Source organism: Guillardia theta (genome assembly GCF_000315625.1).
Source record: "Guillardia theta CCMP2712 unplaced genomic scaffold GUITHscaffold_54, whole genome shotgun sequence".
NCBI classification, from domain to species: Eukaryota; class Cryptophyceae; order Pyrenomonadales; family Geminigeraceae; genus Guillardia; species Guillardia theta.
Window position 1 is genome coordinate 4,614 of NW_005434620.1, and position 20,996 is coordinate 25,609.

Below are 20,996 nucleotides of genomic sequence, written 5' to 3' on the forward strand. Positions count from 1 at the left end.
TCACCCTCTCGACGAGGGGCAGGGTGAGCAGCTGGAAAGGCTGACCTGGTCCTTGTAGTATCCGACGTTGCAGGAGACGCAGGTGTGCGCCCCATCAAAGGCATAGCCTAGACCGCAGGAGCAGGTTGAATAGTCTTTCCGGACGAAGGTCGCGTCACATACACACTCATAGATATCGGAAGCCCCCGTCTGGCTGGTGGAATAGGTGTTGCAGGAGATGCAGGAAGTCATCGCCGTCGTGTTTCCAAACATCCCCAGCGGGCAGTTGACACAGGCATCATTGCTCAGTGTGGGTTTGTAAGTAGATACCGGGCAAGGAGTGAAGACTGAGTCCGTCTGACGGTAGTATCCCGGTATCGCAGTGCAGACAAAGTCAAAGTACGACTGCGAGGACGGGCGCTTCGAATTGGACGGGCATCGTTTCACGCAACTGTCACCCACATCAATAGAGTCAAGCGGACAGCGCTGGCAATAGCACTCCCCGACTGCTCCTGCTGGTGAGTTCGGCTTGGAAGCGGGACATGAAGCACAATAAGCAGGAAGACTGGCCTTGATGATGACAATCCCTGATCCTCCTTTTCCGCTGTCGTACGTTCGGTAATTGATTGCACTCCTTCCTCCTCCTCCTCCTCCAGACCCTGTGTGGTCGACTGCGTTGCCGCCGTAAGCGTTGATATTGTCATGACCTCCGTATCCCCCGATCCCACACGCGGAGAAGCCGTAATTGTACCAACCTGTTTGACCTCCGCCTCCACCCGCAGCAAAAGGCATGCTGACGCCTGTGATGTCGTAGTAGACGCAATTGCCTGGCTGACCCAGGTTGGGGGAGTAGCTACCACCTCCTGCTCCTCCGCCGCCACCACCGACGACGTACACACCGGGTTGATACCCAGGGTTGCCCTGTCCGGCGACGTTGTTCCCGCCTGCCTGTGTGCCTTTACCACCACCGCCTCCTCCAGAGCCTCCTGCTGTTCCGGCAACGTTGAGCCAGCCACCTCTGCCACCTCCAGTTGCCACATAGTTAACGCTCCACCATCGCCGACCGTGACCGTGTAGGTGCCAGCCTGCATCAACACGTTCTTCTGATAGATAACACCTCCTGCGCCTCCACCCCCGATGCCAAAGAGTAGGTTCTCCGCCCAGAGATATGCGTTGTAACAAGCGGTGTAGTCCCATGATATGTCGCAGCACTGTGCCGAGCCGCCAGGCCCACCGCCAGCCACGATCAGAAAGTCAACATAGGTGTCCTGGCTGACAGAGACGGTGTAGGATGTGTCAAAGTGTATGCTGGGTTTGATATGAGTGAAGTTGTAGAAGTATTCACCGTTCTGACCGAAGCGGCTGTAGGAGATACTACTCGTGATCGTCGGGGAGAGGTAAGATTTGTACGTGTTGGCTTGGCACGAGCTGGGAGCATAGCACATGTCGATGTTGTCATTGAAGATCTTGGCTTGTGATGCCTGCTTCCCAGCGGGACAGGAGACACAGCTATTCAGAGTGGAGTTGTAGTACTCGTCATAGTTACAGATCGTCAGGACGCAAGTAGAGGAAGAGCACGAGCAGTTGCCTGTAGAACCAGCCGGGGAGTAGGGCTGGTCTGCCGGACAGGTCTTGCAAGTCCCGTTGGAGTCGTAAGAGTTAGCCGTGCAGACGCTCTGGGAATCGCAAGATCCACTGACTGACAGACCCGACGCAGGGCTCAGCTTGCCGACGGAACACATCACGCACTGGGCCAAGGAAGAGTTCCAGTAGCCCCTCGAGCCGCAACCCGACGTACAGCTGCAAACGTTCGTGCCAGAGCCCGTGTTGTAGCTCTGTGCTGGGCATGACGTGCAGATTGTAGCCCCGGGGCTGGAATAGCTGTTGGCAGGGCAGGCCTGGCAATCGGAAAGACTGACGCTGTCCTTACGGTATGTGCCGGCGGGACAGTCCGTACAGTTCTGATATACCGAAGGTCGCATTCCTTCCGGGCAGTCGTCGATCGTGACACTAGCCTGCAGATTTGTGGTGGCAAACGCCGGACAGGCCGTGCAGGATGAAGATGCAGGCGTGTTAGCGTAGGAACCAATACCGCAGGCGTTGCAATTCGTGCTGCCTGTCTGTGCTTGGAAGTAACCAAGCGGGCAGTTTGTGCAGGCGTCATTGCTGACAGTGGGCTTGTAGGTGGCTATCGGGCACTTGGTGAAGTTCTGTCCGGTTCGGTAATAGCCGGCGATCGCAAGACACTGATCAAAGGACGTTGATTGGTCGGACAGCGTGACGGAGTTGCTCGGGCAGTTGGTACAGGCCTGCAGTCCGAGAGAGGTCTTGTAAGTATTCATGCCGCAACTGACGCAGGCTTCACCCTGAAGCGTCTTGCCTATTGAGCAAGTGCATACTGACGTACAACGATTCTCTTTCGAAAGTAGGGATACAGTTACAATCCGCATAAGAAGTGCTGCCCATCCCAGATGTAGTGAAGTATTGTGGACACTGGGTGCAGGCCGCCAGACTGATCTGGTCCTTGTAGTACCCGATATCACACGAAACGCAGGTATCCAGTCCGTTGAACGTCTTCCCGACATTACACGAGCAAGTGCTGTAGTCTTTCCTGTAGAAAGTAGGGATACAAGTGCAGTTGTCATACGAGATACTGCCCATCCCAGACGTCGTGAAGTAAACAGGACAATCCGTGCAGCGAGTGCGATTCGTGCCGTCGGAATAGGAGGCAGTGGCGCAGGCATAGAAGGAGTCGGAGACTTCAAAGTACCCAAGGTCGGAGACGCAGTTGTAGGCAGAGATGGAAGCGAGCTGCAGCGTCGTGGCACCGGTCGGGCAGTGATCACAGGTCGTGCGATCGATGTGGTCGTTGTATGTGCCGATGGGGCACTGGAAGAAGTGGGAGTTGGAGTCCTGGTAACAGCCGATCTGGGAGACGCACTCGAACGAGTAAACAGAGCCTTCTTCCATGGTTGTAGCGTACGTGGGACAGGGTGTACAAGCCACGTTACTGACGGTCGACTTGTAGTAGCCGATGGGGCACTTCCTGAAGTCTCCTGCGGCATACCGATAGTAGCCCATGAGGGCAGTGCAGGCGTCGGCTGTGCTGGAGCCTTGTAGCAGCGTCGTCGCGCCCAACGGGCAGTCGGTACAGGCTTGAAGCCCGACGGAGTTCTTGTAGGTTCCAAACGGACAGTCCGAGCACTGCAACCAGCCGTCATAGTACTTGCCCAAATAGCAGGTGCAAGAAGTCGCACTCTCCCTGTAGAACGTATAGTCGCAAATACAGTCCCATATGCTTGTTGTTCCTGTGTCTTCTGTTATAGAGAACTGCGGACATAGAGTGCAGGCTGCCAGGCTGACCTGGTCCTTATAGTACCCATAATCGCAAGGATTGCAGGTATCCAGTCCATCGAAGGTATAGCCGACGTTACAGGAACAAGTACTTGCATCCTTCCTATAGAAAGTAGGAATACAGTTACAATCCGCATAAGAAGTGCTGCCAGTCGAAGCCGTAGTGAAGTACTGGGGACACTGCGTGCAGGCTGCTAGACTAACCTGATCTTTGTAGTACCCGATGTTACAGGAGACACAAGTATCCAGTCCGTTGAACGTCTTACCGACATTGCAAGAACAAGTGCTAGAATTCTGCCGATAGAAAGTAGGAATGCAAGTGCAGTTGTCATAAGAGATACTGCCCATCCCAGACGTCGTGAAGTACTGCGGACAGGAAGAACAGGAAGTCGTACCCCGCTGATCGGCGTAAGCGCCCACCCCGCAGAGTTGGCAGGCAGTAGAACCCGTCGTACCTATGGCAGTGCCGAGCGGGCAATTGGTACAGCCCTGGATGTTGATATCACCGAAGTTCATACAGTAATCGGGTTTAGGATTCAGTCCGTTGTAGTAAGTAAACAGGTAGCGTCCAGAGAACTTGCAGTTGACAGTGTTAGCATAAGCACCACTGGGAAAGGCTGCCATCGTCCCGCACAGATTGTTGCTCGTAGGCGTCAGCGAATCACCGACATAGATCTTTTCATAATCTTCACGCATCCAACAACAATCTTTTCTGCTCGATATTGTGACCGATTGGACATCCTTGCTGCTCCCAAAGTCGATCCACCAATAGCGCGTCGCTGTGCAGACCGTATGCATGAAGTTAGCAAGATTGTTATCCACGGCGTATCTCCAAGGAAAACTGCCAGAGTAATAGCTCGACTGTCCGCCCGTACAGAGAGAGTTGCCCGTCATAGCCCCGCAGTCCTCGAGGTGTGTCATGAGCCCGGTCGAGCTGTACGTCCCCGCCACGCAGCTGTAGCCGCAGTAACGGATGGAGGTCGAGCCAAGGCCGGGAGTGGACTGTCCCGAGGCGCAGGCAGTGCAGATCGTGAGTCCGAGCGTATCGGAGTATCGGCCTTGCTAATTCCAACATGGCTCGCTTGACTCGCGTCCCAGCTCAGGCTCCCATCCCAGCTCAGGCTCCCATCCCAGCTCAGCGTGTCTCGATCTTCTTGAACCTCAATGCTGGCAAGCTTCAGGTTCATTCTTCTTGCTAATTCCAACATGGCTCGCTTGACTCGCGTGGTCGATGTGTTGCCTCCTCCGCACAGTGCTTCCATCTCCTTCCTCGAGAAGCGGCCTGTGCTCATGCTTGACTTCGACTTGATCTGCACCCTGAAACTGCCGCTTGGAGCCTGCTCCCTGTCGCGAAGTACCTTCCTCTGCTTGGCAATCTTTCCTCTCGGCACGAAGGTGTCTGCTGTGAGCTCGACTGCAAACGTCTCTCTGAGCTTGGCGTCGTCGCTGACAAGAGTCAGGTGCACCCCCTCCATCGCCTCGCTCTCTCTGAACGAGGCCAACGTCTGCTCGCAGCTGGCCGTCGATGGGCAGGATAGTACCCACTCGAGCTCTCTCTGCTGCAGAGCTCCGGTGCTTGCTCCAACAGCAACATACGTCTTCGGGCTCGGCCCCTTGCGACCTCTCTGCCCAGCACCCTGCACGAGCATGCCCGCCAGCGGTTGTACCTCTGCTGCGGCGAGACATTGCGAGATCAGTTGGAATTGATAGATCCGAGCTATGTCCGCCGTCGACATTCCTCCAAGAGCTAGGAGCTGCGATAGCTCGGCAAGGCTCCCTCCCTTGCCCCAAGGTCCTCGCTTGGCTCGGAGCTTGAACGACCGGTCGTGTGCAATGCTGACTTCAGTTGCTCTGAAAACTCGCCCGTCGATGCTGTACTCTCTGCTGCCTTGCCAGAGTGCGATGGCTTCATTCCGAAGGAAGGAGATGGTGACTGAGATGTCGTCTGCTCGTGCTATCTCAGGTCTGTAAGGTGCTTTCCACATGATGGACTTGTCGTCTCTATCGACTGAGTCTACTATGAGTCCCAGCTCCGTCAACTTCATTTTCAATTTGTCTTCTTGTCGCACATACATCGAGGAGATGCCCAGGAGAGTCATGGAGATGAAGGAGGTCTCCTCGGTGTCTTCGGTGCCGATGTAAGTCTCGACATTCTGCTGTTTGGCCTCTTTCATCTGTTGCATGAACCATGCTCTCGACTCTGGGCTCCATGCGCTCAGAGAGTCTTCAAACAGGTCGCGTCTCGCCTGCCGACATGTCGAGCGGATGGCTTCTGCGATAGCGTCGGGAGTGCATCCCCCCTCAGCTCTGCAAGCATGAGCTGTCCGACTATTCGGATAACGCTTGGTGAAGCTCTTCACTCTCTCGACGAGGTCGGCCTCCTCGACGTGGCCTCCTGAGCGCTCACCCTGCGTGTATTGGCATGATCTCCGATACAGCAGGTTGCGAACGCTCTCATCATACTGTAGTACCATACTTAGAAAGCTGTTTGAACTGCACAAACCTCTTGCTCGCAGCTTCCTCCGGTGCCCTTGCGCTCTCCCTACGCGCCACAGAGCAGCATGCCTCTGTCAACGGGCCCCTGCCTCTGTCAACGGGCCCCCTAAACCCTAAACCCTAAGAGGGAGGAGGGGAAAAGACTATACGAATGTTTTGCGGCAGCTTCCAGTTGGACGTGATAGTCTCAGTCCTCGTATAGAACCTGTCGGTGCCGTCAGCCTCCTCTTCCTTCCCCCTGTCGTCGCTCACTGAACAGCGTTCTTGCCATAGAAGTAGAGGTCGCCTGCCAGGCATGCCGTGAGCTCGGGAGGACTCGGCGGCCTCCCCTGATCATACTTAGCATGCTTTTCTTGGATCCGGTGACAAAGAAGTAGGGGATCAGAACAGGGATAGGAACGTTAATCCCGATCTGTCCCACCTGCAGCAGAAAGTTTCGCCTCCTGCCCTCCCTGACCACTGAGAGTTTGCTCACCTTGATGAAGTTCTGGAAGTACCTCGCTGCCACTCTCGAGCCTGTGAAGATCGCTGTTCCGTTTCCTGTATGGCCATATGATGACGAAGGAGAGGGTACAGATGATGTTGGTGGTGGTTGTGATATGACGATAGTGATATCACTAAAATGATGATGATGATGAGGTGGAGGTGGAACACCAAGGAGAGGTTCACAACCGGAAGGAGTCGAAGGGGAGCAGGAAGACGAGGAGGAGCCAGGAGGAGCAGGAAGAGGAGAGAAAGAAGGGGCGGGGGGCGGGAGGAGAAGGAGGAGGAGGACGTGCACACTGTGCTGAGATGCACGCAAGCACCTGAGCGCGTGGGAATGTGAGGGAGGATGAAACGAAGGACAGAAGTTGAGACAGCAGCAGAGGGAGGAGGGAGGAGGGAGGAGGGAGGAGGAAGGAGGGGGCGGCGGGGGGCGAGCCAGTGAGGAGCCTGTAACGACCAAAGGCGGTGGATCAAAGGGGAGGAGCGCATGAGAAGATATCAGGAGGACGTGGCGAGAGGGAGAGAGCGAAGAGAGGAGGTGGAGGATCGAAGAGCTTCTCATCACTGGGGCAAAGATCTCCTTTTGGTAGCACCTGCAGAAATCACGAGGCTTCACTGCTCCCCTCACCGGACTCACTGCATGCTCGTCGTCGCTTCTAGGATGGTCGGGCCAACCTAAGTTTCCCTTCATGCACACAGCCATCTTCTGATCCTCCCCTACCCGCAGATGCCCAGCTCTCCTCCCTGTTCTCCTGTTGTCAGCTTTCCCTCCACCCCTCTCCTCTCTCCTCCTCCTCCTCCTCCTCCTCCTCCTCCTCCTCCTCCTCCTCAGATTCGGGAATTCCCTCACAACGACTTGTCTTCCATCCAGATGCACAGTGCACAGATTCTGCTCCCCATCGCTGGCAGCAACGAGTAGCTGTCGCTCCCTCCACGGCCTCGTCCACTATCCCCTATCTCGCACACATCATCGATTTACTACTTTAAAGAACCCTGATGCAGGAAGATTGTGCGACCTTGACGATCCCACGAGCAATGCAATCGCATTTTCCTTTCCTAATGCTCCAACTTTCCCTCGATAGACCTTGATAGTCCGAGCAGCTGGTTTGCTTAGAACATGTCACGATTCACCAAAGATAGAATCCGAGCTCACCTGAGAGGCTCCCAAACCCTCCATGGCAGTGTATACAGCAATTGAGGTCACCATGACGATGGATCCAGCGAAGCTGCACTGTCTGGTAAGTCTGCTGTCAACACCCATATGACCAGGGATACCCTTGAACTCGTGATTCTCCGATCACTACACAGGCACAGTCTTTTGAACATTCTCAACCTTACGAGAGCATTTCATGAAGCCTGCTTCCTGTTCAAAGAAGAAAACAGGGTGAAATATCAGACCAGACAGCCAATGCAACCTCGTCTGAACACTGTACATCTCTAGCCTCGTCTGCTTCTACCTCTGGGCTTCAGTGTTGTAATTCTCTCCGATAACATCATCGCTTTTTCTAGCCGCAACTTCAAGCTCCTTCACCTGCCCTTGTTTTCTCTGCCTCGTCCTTTCTTCATGTATCTGGTTGAGGCGGATTTGTTTCTTTACCCTTTCCAACCAGAGCTGGCGATCTGGCTCCACTTAAGTAATTAAAATAAAGCAAAGATTCGAGCGACATGGGTGCAGGATTGAGTCTAAGGGGGAAGAGAAGGCAAGAGGAGCCATCGCAGGAGATTACTGTGAGTGAAATACAAGCACCGCATCACTATGAAATGTCGACAGATGAACGAGCCACTTCACCAAGTCAGATTCAAGCTGAAAAGGAGAAACTTCGTGAATGGGAGGGAGAGCTGTCAAGACGTTTGACGGCCCTCGAAGAAAGGGAACGTTTGATCCTGGCTCGAGAGCAGGTCTTGGAGAGTCAGCATTTGTCGCCAGACAAGAATGGAGCTTCACGACAAAACCTGAGAAGTTCAATAGGAGATGAGCGATGGTTTGGAGAGAGCCCGCGCTTGAGCCCGCTCAGAGACAAGACAACTCCCAGAGGACGATATGGACGAAGAAATTCTGTTCCAACTCTAATCCGCTCTCCAAATGCAAGGACAAGGCACCTTCCGAGCTATATCGTGGAAAGCAAGAGCATCAGAGTCTTTGTGATCTCGTCCATGCCAAGCAATGAAACATATCATATTCTGCAAGCAGCTGTGTTTCCTCGGCTGATCTCCGATGCCCATAGGAGAGGGCTGTCCCTCGTTTTTGTCGACTTCAGTGACACCCTGATCAAAGCGACTCAAGCCAGTGATGTATCTCTGGATCACGAGGCGGTGTTTACCAAAGATGTTGTACCTCTCTTGGACTTGATGCTGAAAGAAATAGAGCATTGTTGCATTCTGATTGGAATCCTTGCCGACCGGTACGGCCCAGGATTGGGAGCAGAAGTTTGTACATCTTTGTGTAAGATGGGTCACGACTGGATAAAGGATTTAGAAGAGGCCAGTGTTGAAGATTTGATGATTCGAAAGGCGGCCAGTATGGATTCACTGAACCTGGAGTTGTCCTATTTTTATCTTAACAGAGTGAACGAGGGTATGTCGTCGAAAACGCAATTTTTTACGGGCAGAGATGACTTTGACTTGCACGATTCTCATCCAGTTAGTTCCGTGCAGATGAAACTCTGCAGAGAAGAAATTCTTAACCGTTACAAAGATAGAAGCTTACTTGGTGAAGTAGAACATATTGTGTCAGATGCTTCGATATGTTTTTTTAATGATAGTACCTCACTTGCAAAGATGGTATACGCAGACTTTCGTTCATTTTTGGATGTACAATTCCCGATCGACCATCAGGAAGCAGATGAGAAGGAATCAATCATTTCGAACCATGCATTAGTTGGGTTTGAAGCTCCTTTGCACGGTTGGGAGCCTGCTTGCAGTTCAGGTTGGTGGAATGGTGATAAGTATTTCCGTGATTATCAGATAAATCTTGCTTATCAGAAGAGTCTACAGGATTCGGAAATATTTGTCCCAGAGGAGTTTATTTCATGTTTGGATCAATACAGAAGTTTGGAGCCAACCGAATACCAACCGAACAGGGCTCTAGCTTGTATTGACTTCCCCAATCAGACCTCGGTCTCTTTGTTTTTGGCTCTGTGGGCAAGAAATTTGCAAATGCACCAAGACAGCAACACTAAGGTGATATATCACCGCTGCTCCACCTGTGGATGGGGGTTTCGAAGTGTTGAGCGTGAGCTCTTATACATCTTGTCTGAATTGAAACATACACTTGGCCTTGTGATGGAATTGCCTTCAAAAAGAAATGTGAAGCTCGACTTTCAGCATTGGTTGCGTGTTGCTGGAAAAAGAGCGAAGTGTGTAATAATCATCGATGGCGTAGAAAGATTGAAAGACTCAGGCGGATCTTTGCTGAAAGGACTGTGGAGCTGGTTGCCAGAGCTATTGCCTGCAAATTGCAAAGTAGTCCTTGGTGTGGGAGATGAGGACTCGACCGATTTCAGGTTGCTTCGTCACGTTCAATTTAGCAGATCTGAGTCGTCGAGCTCAGGATTTGCGCCTCCTTCTCTTGTGATGAATGAAAATGATCAGCTCTATCATGTAGTAGTAAGGGGCTATTCAGCTGATGAAGCAGCTGGCATATACATGCAAAGTCTGAAAAAGTATCTCAACGACTTCAGCGATAAGAAACTTGTGCAAGACTTGTTTGGAATCGAGATACGCGAAATTCTTCAAGAAGATAATGATTTCACAGTTCAAATGAAGAACAAGTTGTTCAAATTTGGTAAATCGACCTGGGATAAGGGTGCAAGGAATGTATTGCTGTATTCACGAGTGTTTCGATACCAAGCAATATTGTTCAAGGATTACTTGCAATTTTCAGGCCCAAGCGCTCAACTAAGCAATCATCAAAATGATTTGCATGATGCAAAATCTCATTTACGTACCATTGTGACCGAGAGATCGCAGCAAGATGCGAGGATCAAATCTCTCCATTCGCTCAACAATGTAGATATCCTGTTGCAGGTCATAACTCACTTTGAGCTCATGGTTGGCACAGAATTTGCAGGCCACAATTTTCTGAGAAAAATTTTGGAATTTTTGGTTTCCAGCTATAGCGGGTTGAATGAATTTTCATTACAAAAGTCTGTGGAATTTGACATCAGAAAGGAAGCAAGAGTCAGCAAATTAGATGAATGCGCTCTTTTCATGCAAATTGTCTCTCTATTGCAGAAATTGAGACCATTCATGATTTGTGCAGCTGGACATTTTGTTTGTGAAGATGATTTTCGAGAGGCAGTCAACAAATTATGCCGCAGAGAAGTAAAGCGCATTCCATGCAATCCCTGGCTTCTACTTGATAGAGAAAGCCAAAAACTTGATTTCAAGCCCATCTTTCATGCGCAAGAGGACATCGCCGAAGCTATTCATATCTATTCGAGCGCAGAAATGCAATATAATCTTACGGAATTGATTTGTAATCCATCATTTCTCGTCTCTGCATATCATACTGTGCACTGGAAAGATTTCGTGTCTATCTGGAAAGACTTGGTAGATCAAGGATCGTCGAAGGATCTCGCTCTGACACTCCGACAAAATGGATGCATACACTGGGGCCCCATAAGTTTTGATGGTAGCACTTTTCAAGATGAGGACCTCAGGTTGAAGTTCTGCATTTTAGAAACTATTCTAATTGCAGAATTTTTATTGCTTGTACTGAATGATTCAGCTAATGCCGAACTGTTGCTTGATTTCAAATGGCGAGAAGTGGAGAAATCAGGGAAGGCCCTTTTAACTGGATTTTTGGTTCCTAAATCGTATCTCATAGCTATTTCTTTGTCACACAAAGGTGAAAAAGAACGTGCAATCACAATTCTAAGTTCTGCTCTCCATGAAACATCGAGTCAAACTGATGGATCCATACAGAATCAGTATTGGAGAGAAAAATCCTACATCGATGGTTTTCTGAAGTTGTCACGATACCGTGCAACATGCTTACTTGCTGAATTCTACCACGAGTCGATGAAGATTGTTGAATCTGAACGCTTGTATGGAAAAATAGTTTCGATTCTAACAGATTACTCTATCAAATACAGGGTTGCAAGACTATTTCTCGCAAGAATCAAGTGGAAAATTGCGCTTCTTCTTCGTGATGCTGCAAAATTTAGAGAATCACTGGTAGAGGCGCATGAGTCGGAAGCATTCCTACAACAGGAATGTTGGGAAAGTCACCCTGAGCTGACTGTGATCACTGATTTTGTCGTGAAGCTGAGCAGGAGGATCAATTTTGCTGCTGTTGAGAAAAACCAATCTGTTGGATCAATCGACATGGAGTTCATGGAAGAAAATGATTCTTCATCAGGGACAGAGAAGGTTGAGATAAATCAGGTCCCAGACTTACTGACAGAATTCGATGCTTCCTTCAGGAGAGGCGAATATGTAGTGGCACAAGCAAGAATAAAGACCGCATTGATATCAATTGAGGAGGCATTTCCAAATCAGCATGATGACTTGTGGATTGATGCTTCCCTCAAATTTTCTCGTGTCCTGGCGAGAAGAAATTTGTTTTCAAATGCATTACAGATAATCGAGAAGGTAATTCAAGTGACCCTTAAGCTGGCTCCTCGTGTCGACCATGTTTCTGTGCTGGAGCCGAAACTGGAGCTATGCATTTGCCTTTTACATTCCGGCAGCTACGATCGAGCTTTTGAATTGTTGCAGCAATTAAGTGAATGGGATCTGACATCGAAATTGGATGAGAAACATCCATTACTTGCCAAGATGAATTATGCGTTAGGAGTGATGTATTCCGTGCAGGGCCACTGTGTAAAAGCTGAAGAGTACTTTCTGAAATCCCTGAAATCACGTGAGAGTGGAACAAATGAGCTGGAAGACGAATATTTCGCATCCAAATGCTCTTTGATATCAACATATTTTGCACAGGACAAATTTGAATTAGCAGAAAAAGAGATAGGATCCACAATGATACAGGTTGAAGATAGCATGGGCAAAGGATCGTATCATAAGGCCGAGTTGAATTACTTGCTTGGAAGCATACTTCTTTTGAAGGCTAACTACAGAGGAAGTGATCATGCGTTCAGGGAGACTCAAAGACTTTTGAAAGCATGCATCGGTGATCAGCAAAGTTCCCTGCATTACCTTTTCCTTCTCACTTCCTCAAAGTTAGCAGAAAAAAGTCTAGCACAGAGAAGGCTCGAAGAAGCTGGATTCATTTATGAAAAGCTCATGGAATCTCTTAAACGGACTGAGCTTGATCTGCAAAACTCAGTTTGGGTCAGTGAAATCAAAGAGAGGTACTTTTTCTTACTTGAGAGCCTTGGAAATGTAGATGATGCAATGATACAACTTGAAGAGGCCCTGGATATACGTAAGCAGATATCTGGGCATGAAATCTCGTCAACATTTCATCTTTATGTATTTTATGCTACGCAAGAGATTTCGTTGGGCCGCTTTACCTCTGCATACACCACGATACAGCATTTGGATCATATCAAAATCAATTCTGAACTCTTCTTGAACTCGCAGGAAGCTGCCTTGGAGACTGTCAAGGCCAAATTTACTTTTATAAGAGATGTGGACTTAGACAGAGCGGAGCAGCATGCACGGCGAGCTTTGTTTCTGAAAGAAGAGATCGAGGGTAAGGAGCATCCGTCGGTCGCATACGCGAAGGTCTTGTTGAGTAACATCTTGATTCAACGCAGAAAGTATCATGACGCCGATGGCTTACTCCGTGCAGCTCATGGCACATTAACTATCATGTTTGGAAAATCTTCGCCGCACATATCGGATGTTCTCAGGATTCAAGCTCAAATGATGATCGCCAAATTTGATATAGAGAGAGTAGAAGAGCCCTTGAGAGAAGCACTCATTAACGACTCAAGTACAGAAATCGCTGCGGCTTTCTTGGAAGGAAAGGAAGATGTGACGTTGCCGAAATTTGCAAATGTTGTCAACATCTTAGAGGATTTGGAAGTAATGGGAAACTTGTACATTTTGAAAGGGAACTTTTCTGGTGCATATTTTGTCTACCGGCAAATGAGCTTGTTGGCAGAGTATATCTTTGGTCTGAATGTTAATCATCCGCTTACAGCTAAAGCCTTAATTGGTTTATCCATGACGAAACAAAGAAGAGGTGAGTACGTGGAGGCTTATGACCTTTGTAAACGGGGCGTGGATATGCTTGTTGGTATGTTTGGCACAAGGCATCCTCAAGTATTTCGAAATACATTTCATCTTCTCGAAATTCTGGAACTAGCTGGAGATTTTGCTGAAGCAGTAGATCGTTGCAACAATTTGATGGAAGCAATAGAGGGTAATTCAGTTTTCTCAGAAATTGATTTGTATCGTGTAGCAGCCTATCGGGCAAGGTACGAATACGAAATGGGCGAAAAACATAGGCCATCACTGGAATTGCGACGATTATTTTACAGCCTTGAAACAAGTATTGGATTCGGATCCCTCCTGAAACCAAAGAAGGATGAGCAGGGCAAAAATGAAACTGAAGGTGTTGAACATGATTCCATCCAGACCAACATGAAACGACAGACAGTAGTTCTGCAGGCTCAGATTTTGCTGTGGATCGCCGAGCTTGAGGTGATAATGAATTGTTTGGGATTTGTGTTGATCCACACTTTAGTTGAGCAGTTTTCGCTTGGACAAGGCCCAAAAATTGACCCTCGTTGCAATGCAGATCTTGAAAAATTTTCGAAAAATTGGAACACATGTTTTGTTACAAGCCAATTCCATGCGAAGCATGATTCAAATATCAAAGGGGAAATTTACCGATGCTTTGAACATTTTGAACTTTTCGGAAAGAGGAGAAATAAGTGCGGTTTCGAACTCTGCTTTGAAGCAGAATGGGGCGACGTCTCTCGTTGATTTGCAGGTATTTGCATGATCAACTTAATCATTTCCCATTTTTCCTCACTTGCCATAGGCACGAGCACTCATTGCCATGTTTCAAGCTGCTTACGAAGAATCGAGAAAGTGTTTTGCTGAGGTCTTGAAATATGCCCTCTGCTTTGTATTTGAATTCTAACCTCGATCGTCCAGGCACTGAGTGCGACTGAAAATCGACTCAAGTCCAGAAATGCTCATCGTGGCAAGACTCTATATTTACTGTCAGGTTTACATCGAGATGTTTTTGTCGCTCTTGACAAGATCTTTAATGTTTAGGACTTCTCACTCGAATGGGCCTGTACGAGGATGCCTATCTCGCTTTGAGTAACTCAAGAGCCCTCCATCTTGGGTTCAATCCTTCAAGCCTGAATTTACTTTACATACAGCTTACTCAAGCAACCTTAGATCTAGATTGTGGGTTTGTCCAACCTGCACGAGAGGCTCTTGAAAGCGTGCTGGACAAGAGCAGAGGCCTTCATAATCATCCATTGCGTATTGAAGCATTCTGTGAAATGTGCAGACTTGAAATGATTGAGAGGGACTTTCAACAAGCTGCAAGAAGAATACAAGAAGGAAATCGTGCGGTCGATGACAACATCAATTTGTATGTTTGCTTTTATACTTCGTTTGTACACGGATAGCTGACAATTATCTGCAGAGGGCTCACCCAAGCAAGAAAGAAACATCGATCTGATGCAGCCGAAAATGCCTTTCAGAAAATAGGCAAAAAGTCAAAAAATCTTGAAAAACTTCTTCGAGGTTTGATGAATTTTGCATGGGAACAGATTGCTACAGAAATTCGAGAACATCCCATCAAAAGCTATGCACAAGAGATGAATGCCATCTTAGCTCTCAACATTGGCGATCTTAAGCATGCAGAAATGATTGTCGACAAACTGATTCAAGAATACTCTCAACAAAATCCAGCATTAGCATCAAATGAAACTCACCCTCTTGTGGCCAAATGTTGGACGATCAAAGGAAAGATCAGATTCCGTAACGGTCTATACAAAGAATCGATGACATTGTTTGTCAAAGCGCTGAAAGGAAAAGAGCATGGAGGCCTTGATGCAGGCCATACTTCAAATGCAGAAGATTATGAAGGCATAGCTCAATGCTTTTGGTCTTTGGGTGACTATAATCAAGCAATTCAAAATTTTCGAAAAGCAAAAACACTTCGCAGAAATGCTTCAAAGAATGCCAAAACGATAGAATCAATCGCCGTTGATATTTCATTGTCGATCACATTTCTTGAGCAAGGCAGAAATCGAATTTATGACGGATCAACTCCCAACGACAATCTTGACGAATTGGGGAAAGTTGAACATCTTCAGAAGATGTGGTTTTTGCCTCAGACAGACGTAAAGGAGAGGGTCTTGTATGAACATTCTTTGCTTGATGCGGCGTCTCGTTGTGCTGTATTAGAATTTGAAAAGGACGATGTCTTGCTGGAGCGTGACAGTCCTATGGATTTCATTCTGATTGTTGTTCGTGGTGCAATTCGAGTGGTTGGGGTAGACAACGAAGTGATTAGAATTGTGAGGGAAGGAGAGCTTTACGGTGAATTCGAAATGTTACTGCAGATATCGACACACAACTCGCTCTATGCATCCGAGGATGGAATAGCACTTGTAGTGACCAAAGAAGCAATCAAACTCATATTTAGTTCAACTGCCAACATGGTTCATGATGTTTGCAAGAATTTAACTATGGAAATTCAATTGACGAAATCGTTTTCGATTCCCGATCTGAGTGACGGAGAGGGAAATATTCCGATGGACGAAATTGTGAAGAATTTAAGGCAAATGCTGCAAATGGATAACACGATAGCTCGGTCAGAGTCATCTGAATTTGTGAAATCTCAATTTCGCAATGCAAGTACGAAGCAACTGAGACGTAGTGTCATCTTGCGAAGGGGAAGTGTGTATGTCGATGCTCTAGATGAAGAAACAGGCAAGGATGAGGAGACCCGTGTGGGGACTGACGACGTGACTTCCCTACTAAGATCTTTGCATAAGTTGACGCGCAAAAAAACCAGCTTACTATCAGAGGCTCATTTTGTCTACGGCCTGTTGTGTTCTAGTCAGTATCGGTACCATGCAGCTGCTCGAGAACTGCTCTCATCCCTTCAAGCATGCGGGGAGAATTCCTTCGGCTCATGCTATTTCTCGATATCCCGCATATTATTCGAATATGTCAGGGTCATGGTTGTGTTGGGTAAACAGGATGAAGCGATTGAGGCTCTTCAATTCCATTCGACAAAACTTCTGCAGGTGATCAGGAGTGAGCATGTCGAATTTTTCCTCATCCACCTCGGTTACATGCATGTGTATCTTTGCTTGGGGGATCCAATCATGGCTGAACAATCTCTGATGTCAGCTCAACAGATCAGTAAGAGTTTTTATTCTGCCAGACACCCGAGGATCAACTTGCTGTTATCGTCAACAGCAAGACTCAGTCAGTTAAGAGGTCAGTACCACAAGGCCTTGGAATGCTATTACCAGTCCATTGAGCTAAAAAAACTTGCTGGTTTTGACGAGTACCATGCTTTGATCGCTGAGGATCAAGAGGGCATTAGCAACTGCCTTGCCATGCAAGGAAGATACAGGGTAGGGTTCTAACACCAGTCCTTGATTGTGTACTGAAAATTGATTCATAGGAAGCGGATGAGGCGTTGGAAACCGCAATCGCAGCAAGGTCGCAGAAGACGCAGGCAGGTCCAGAACGAGCCTCAGCTTTGTTGCCTTTGCTGGCGATCAAAGCAAGACAATTAAGTGATCAGGTTCTGTTTGTAAGCCGTTTTTTGCTTTCTTAACCTCGTGTTTGAGCAGGGATTCCTAGAGGATGCCCTCACTTTGGCGACCAAAATTACAGATTCATGTCAATCAACAGAAGGGACGGAATCTGACTTTGAACCTTGTTTAGTAGTTGCACATCACATTTCAGCAAATTACTTTGCATATTTGGGCCTATTTGAACTTGCAACAGAACGAGCAAATCAGGCAATACAAATATGCAATCGGCTTTATTGCCGAACGCACCCCCTTTACATCGAACTGCTCTGCTTCATGGTTGGATTAAATTTCAACTATGGGAGGCACGACCATATGATTCAGGAAGAATTGGAGTCTATAATTACAGACATGAAGCGAGCATACCCCACTGGTCATATCCTCTACTACCTTGTTGATGGTGCCATTGGCATTTTTGAGCGGAGAAAGCACAACACGTTTGGTGCCCTACTTCTCTTTCAACAAGCAATACAAGGATATCAGGTGAAATGAATTTTTGCCAATGTTTGCTTTGACACGGCGCCATTAAGTCAATCCTTGATAACAAAGAAGAATATTCAGACAATTGGAAATCATTATCTCTGAAGGTTCGTCATGAATGCTTAGGTTCTTTGATCGACTGAAAGGCTTGCAGATTGAGCTGATAGGTGTCTTGTTGGATTTGAACATGAATTTACAAGCTGCCAAAGAGGTCGAGGATTACTTTCTTTCGATTGAAGAATTCTTCGCACAGGTTCTTGTGATTGTTGCACAGAATGTTTCATGACTTGATCAATAGAACTCTGATGTTGAGTCCATTCCAGAATCAAAATCTGATATGGACTTGAACGATGACGTAGAAGGTGACGAGATCGAGGATGGCGGTGTGGTTTCAGAGGAATCGCAGCAAAAAGCAGTTTTTGATATCCACAATCTCTCAAAGGATCCAGCCAAAAGCGATGGTCATGTCAAGAAGCAATGGCTTGCTGTCCACCAAGTTGCAGGAGGAGAATCCAAGAAATTCAAAATTGGATCACGTCCGCACAACTCGAAGCTCGATCCTTCCATACCGGTACAGAGAGATGCTGATTCACTCAATTTGACCAATGACTCTGTGGACGGAGCGACATCGGCACGTCAACTTCTTCCCACATTAGAAGAAAGTCCAGAAGTGTGGGAGGGAAATGCTGGAGAAATACTTGATTTCCGATTCCCACAATTGCTCGACATCATATCGAAAGAGGGTCAGGACGGTGATTCAAAATTTCCTTCCTCACTGCACCAAAACATCGATGTCATTTCAATGGAAGATATGGTGGAGGGTTTGGGAATCAACCATTTCTTCCAAGGAGCCACTTTGGAAGAGCCATGGGAATGCCTGCATGAAACTCAATTCAAAGAGCTTCTTGTTGTTGAGGTCCCTGCTTTTCCTCTGCAGATCGTTCTCTTGGTAAAGATGTGTGCATTTCAGTTTGCATTGAAGAGTATACGTCACTTCAGAGCTGTTGTTGGACAGGCAGGGAACAGTGACCATCCATTTCTCCTTGACAGCCAGCTGCTTGAAGCTATCTGCCTCTGTGGCCTCGGTCATTACAGCTCTGCAGAAATTCTTCTGGAAAAATGCTTCACAACAAGTGTCGATGCACGTGTGCACGGAGAGCAACGAATGATTGATTTTAGGCACGACGTGCTGAAGGCCAAGGGTGAGCTAAGTGAGCTCAAGCAGGACTATGAGCGAGCAGCAGAGCTCTATCTGCAAGCCGTGGAACCATGGATACAGCAGGGAGAGACTGACCACCCCTCCGTCATAAAAGCGCAGATGCATGTTGCCAGAGTTCGCTGGAAAACAGGCATGATGAATGATTCCCTAAATCATGTATCATCAGTATGAGTCGTTTTCTTGGGTCAATACCTTTGAGTTGACATCTTTCTCAGGGCATTGCAAGCTTGTCGCGCATCGTAGGGCAGAATCATTTCGATGTTGCAAACCTTGAGATCGACCTCGCAGATATGATGACTCGTTTTGGTGTGTCTTGCAATGGAAGGGAGATTTTCTCTGAACGTGATCAACGCAGAGCATCTGCTTGATGACGCCGAAAGCCTCTACTTGCATGCCAGTGACATCCTCCTTCAGACGACAGGAGAAGACCACCCGGTATAGAGCTACTTATTGCTCAGCTACTCACCTGGTACCTCAGGTCTTCGCCCGCTGTTCAGTTGGACTTGCCAATCTTTACGACATTCGGGGACCAGCAGGGAAGAAATATGCCCAGGTCATGACAAGCTTGACCAAGTCTCTGTCCACGATTGTGAGAATTTATGGTCGCCGACACGCCATGTTATACCCCGTTCTGCAAACATATCAAGAGGTTTGTGAGAGAAGGCTTATGCCTAACCATGTTCGTTTTCTACAAGAGTGGGTGATCGAGATTTTAATCAACACTATTGGACACACCAGCGAAAGAGTAGATGACGCAAAAAATCGCTTGATTGCGATTTTGATCAAGAATGAAGACTTTCAGCGAGCTAGGACGTTGTTAGATGAGATGTTGGCAAAAAAAGAAGCGGCTTATGGCAACTTGGACCAAAGCATATCGCAAATCATTCTTCGGATTGTTGACCTTGAGATGCAAGCTGCGGAGAGGTAATGTGCGCAGGAGGACGTGTTATTTCAATTTGAAGAGTCTTGCAGGATTCAGAATGAGCAGCAAGAAAAGGCCATTTTGCAGAGCGTCATTCCATTGTTACAACGGTCCATATCAATCAAGCTTAATGCTCATTCGCTGCATGCCGAAGGAGGTTTCAACAGTGCATGCTGCCCAGAGCTGAAGCGACTAGCAAGAGTTCACGCATTGCTGCTGGAATGGAAGAATTGCGAGTACTACATGGGCAAGGCAGTTCAACTCCTTACGAATGAGATGAATCAGGCCAGAGATGCGTCTTGTCGGATTTCTCAACATCAGCAGAAGTTGCATGAGTCAGCAAAGGAACATTTTCGCGGTGCCGTGATCGAGCTAGCCGATTGTCTCCGCCTTCTGGGGAGCTTCATGGGGGAGAAAGGAAGCATTCTTGAGGCCTGCGAGGCCTATGAACAAGCGCTTTCATTGCTTCGGAGTGAACTTGGTAGTGACCATCCGCAGTGTGAGGCTATCAGGTGAGACCTTGGTAAGTGCAAAGAGGAAGCTCAAAGTTCTATAGGTCAACACTTGCATCTTTACATCGGGCACAGAAAGCATACACGCAAGCTCAGAAGCTCTTCTGATGTTCATCTTAATGCCTGATGGCTCGTAGATGAGGATAAGCCTCTGCTAAAGGCTCCAGCTGCTTGTCTATCGATCGATACAGCTGCTTCATACTCTCCGTTGTAATGTCAACATCCTTCCACCCACGTGCTAAATTGCTTTCATGCAACGATTGTAGAGCTTGTGCTGCGGGAATGTTGAAGCCATTTCCCTGGTCATCACATCAATAACTCGATATGCCTCGGCCTGTACCAGAGTGACGCACCTTCTCTTGGTGAAGCATCATCGTGGTCCCCCTCCGAGCTCTCAGCTTAGCCAGGTGTTTATCACCAGATGTGTACTTCAAGCTCTCTGTGCGGGTATCTTTGTCATCATACTTGGCCCATGGCGTTCCTTTCCAAGTGTTTGTCCCAACTCCATCATGGAAGGATCCACCGAATCTGGAGAAAACCTGCGGAAACAAACAACTCAGGAAAAGTTGATGATGAGAGAATGCGACCTTTGCAGCTGTTCTCTCAGTTTCCAGATCTTGCTTCAGTTTAGATTGTTGGAATTGTGTGAGGAACTTCGCTGTCACCTGGCAAGTTGTTATCGTCCAACCAGTCTCACATCCTTTGGGTCATAGTCACTGACCTTATCCGCGAGGTTTCCTTGCAAGACTGTGCGATTGCTTTTGTTTCTCGAGAATACAAGGCAACCCGCGACGATCGCCATAGTCACGAGCATCAGCTCCACCCCGCTACCTCTC

At 48.0% G+C, this 20,996-nt stretch overlaps 3 protein-coding genes across 3 annotated transcripts; 1 reads left to right on the forward strand and 2 right to left on the reverse strand.

Annotated features, from left to right (window-relative positions):
- On the reverse strand, positions 1–3,849 carry GUITHDRAFT_74103 (hypothetical protein; the record flags this gene model as incomplete). Its single annotated transcript, XM_005829061.1, has 3 exons — positions 1–326; positions 1,778–2,167; positions 3,426–3,849. The coding sequence occupies 3 exons, from the start codon at positions 3,847–3,849 to the stop codon at positions 1–3; spliced, it is 1,140 nt and encodes a 379-aa protein (XP_005829118.1).
- A 7,794-nt stretch (positions 3,850–11,643) lies between these two features.
- Positions 11,644–20,268, forward strand: GUITHDRAFT_141359 (hypothetical protein; the record flags this gene model as incomplete). Its single annotated transcript, XM_005829062.1, has 15 exons — positions 11,644–13,929; positions 13,973–14,221; positions 14,389–14,461; positions 14,512–14,839; positions 14,894–16,844; positions 16,895–16,952; positions 17,224–17,510; positions 17,558–17,614; positions 17,662–17,760; positions 17,806–18,882; positions 18,942–19,032; positions 19,082–19,161; positions 19,205–19,650; positions 19,699–20,160; positions 20,205–20,268. 15 exons carry the CDS (start codon positions 11,644–11,646, stop codon positions 20,266–20,268), a joined length of 7,608 nt encoding a protein of 2,535 aa, XP_005829119.1.
- An 8-nt stretch (positions 20,269–20,276) lies between these two features.
- GUITHDRAFT_111710 (hypothetical protein) lies at positions 20,277–20,962 on the reverse strand (the record flags this gene model as incomplete). Its single annotated transcript, XM_005829063.1, has 4 exons — positions 20,277–20,459; positions 20,514–20,699; positions 20,748–20,825; positions 20,882–20,962. 4 exons carry the CDS (start codon positions 20,960–20,962, stop codon positions 20,277–20,279), a joined length of 528 nt encoding a protein of 175 aa, XP_005829120.1.
- Positions 20,963–20,996: the final 34 nt, after the last annotated feature.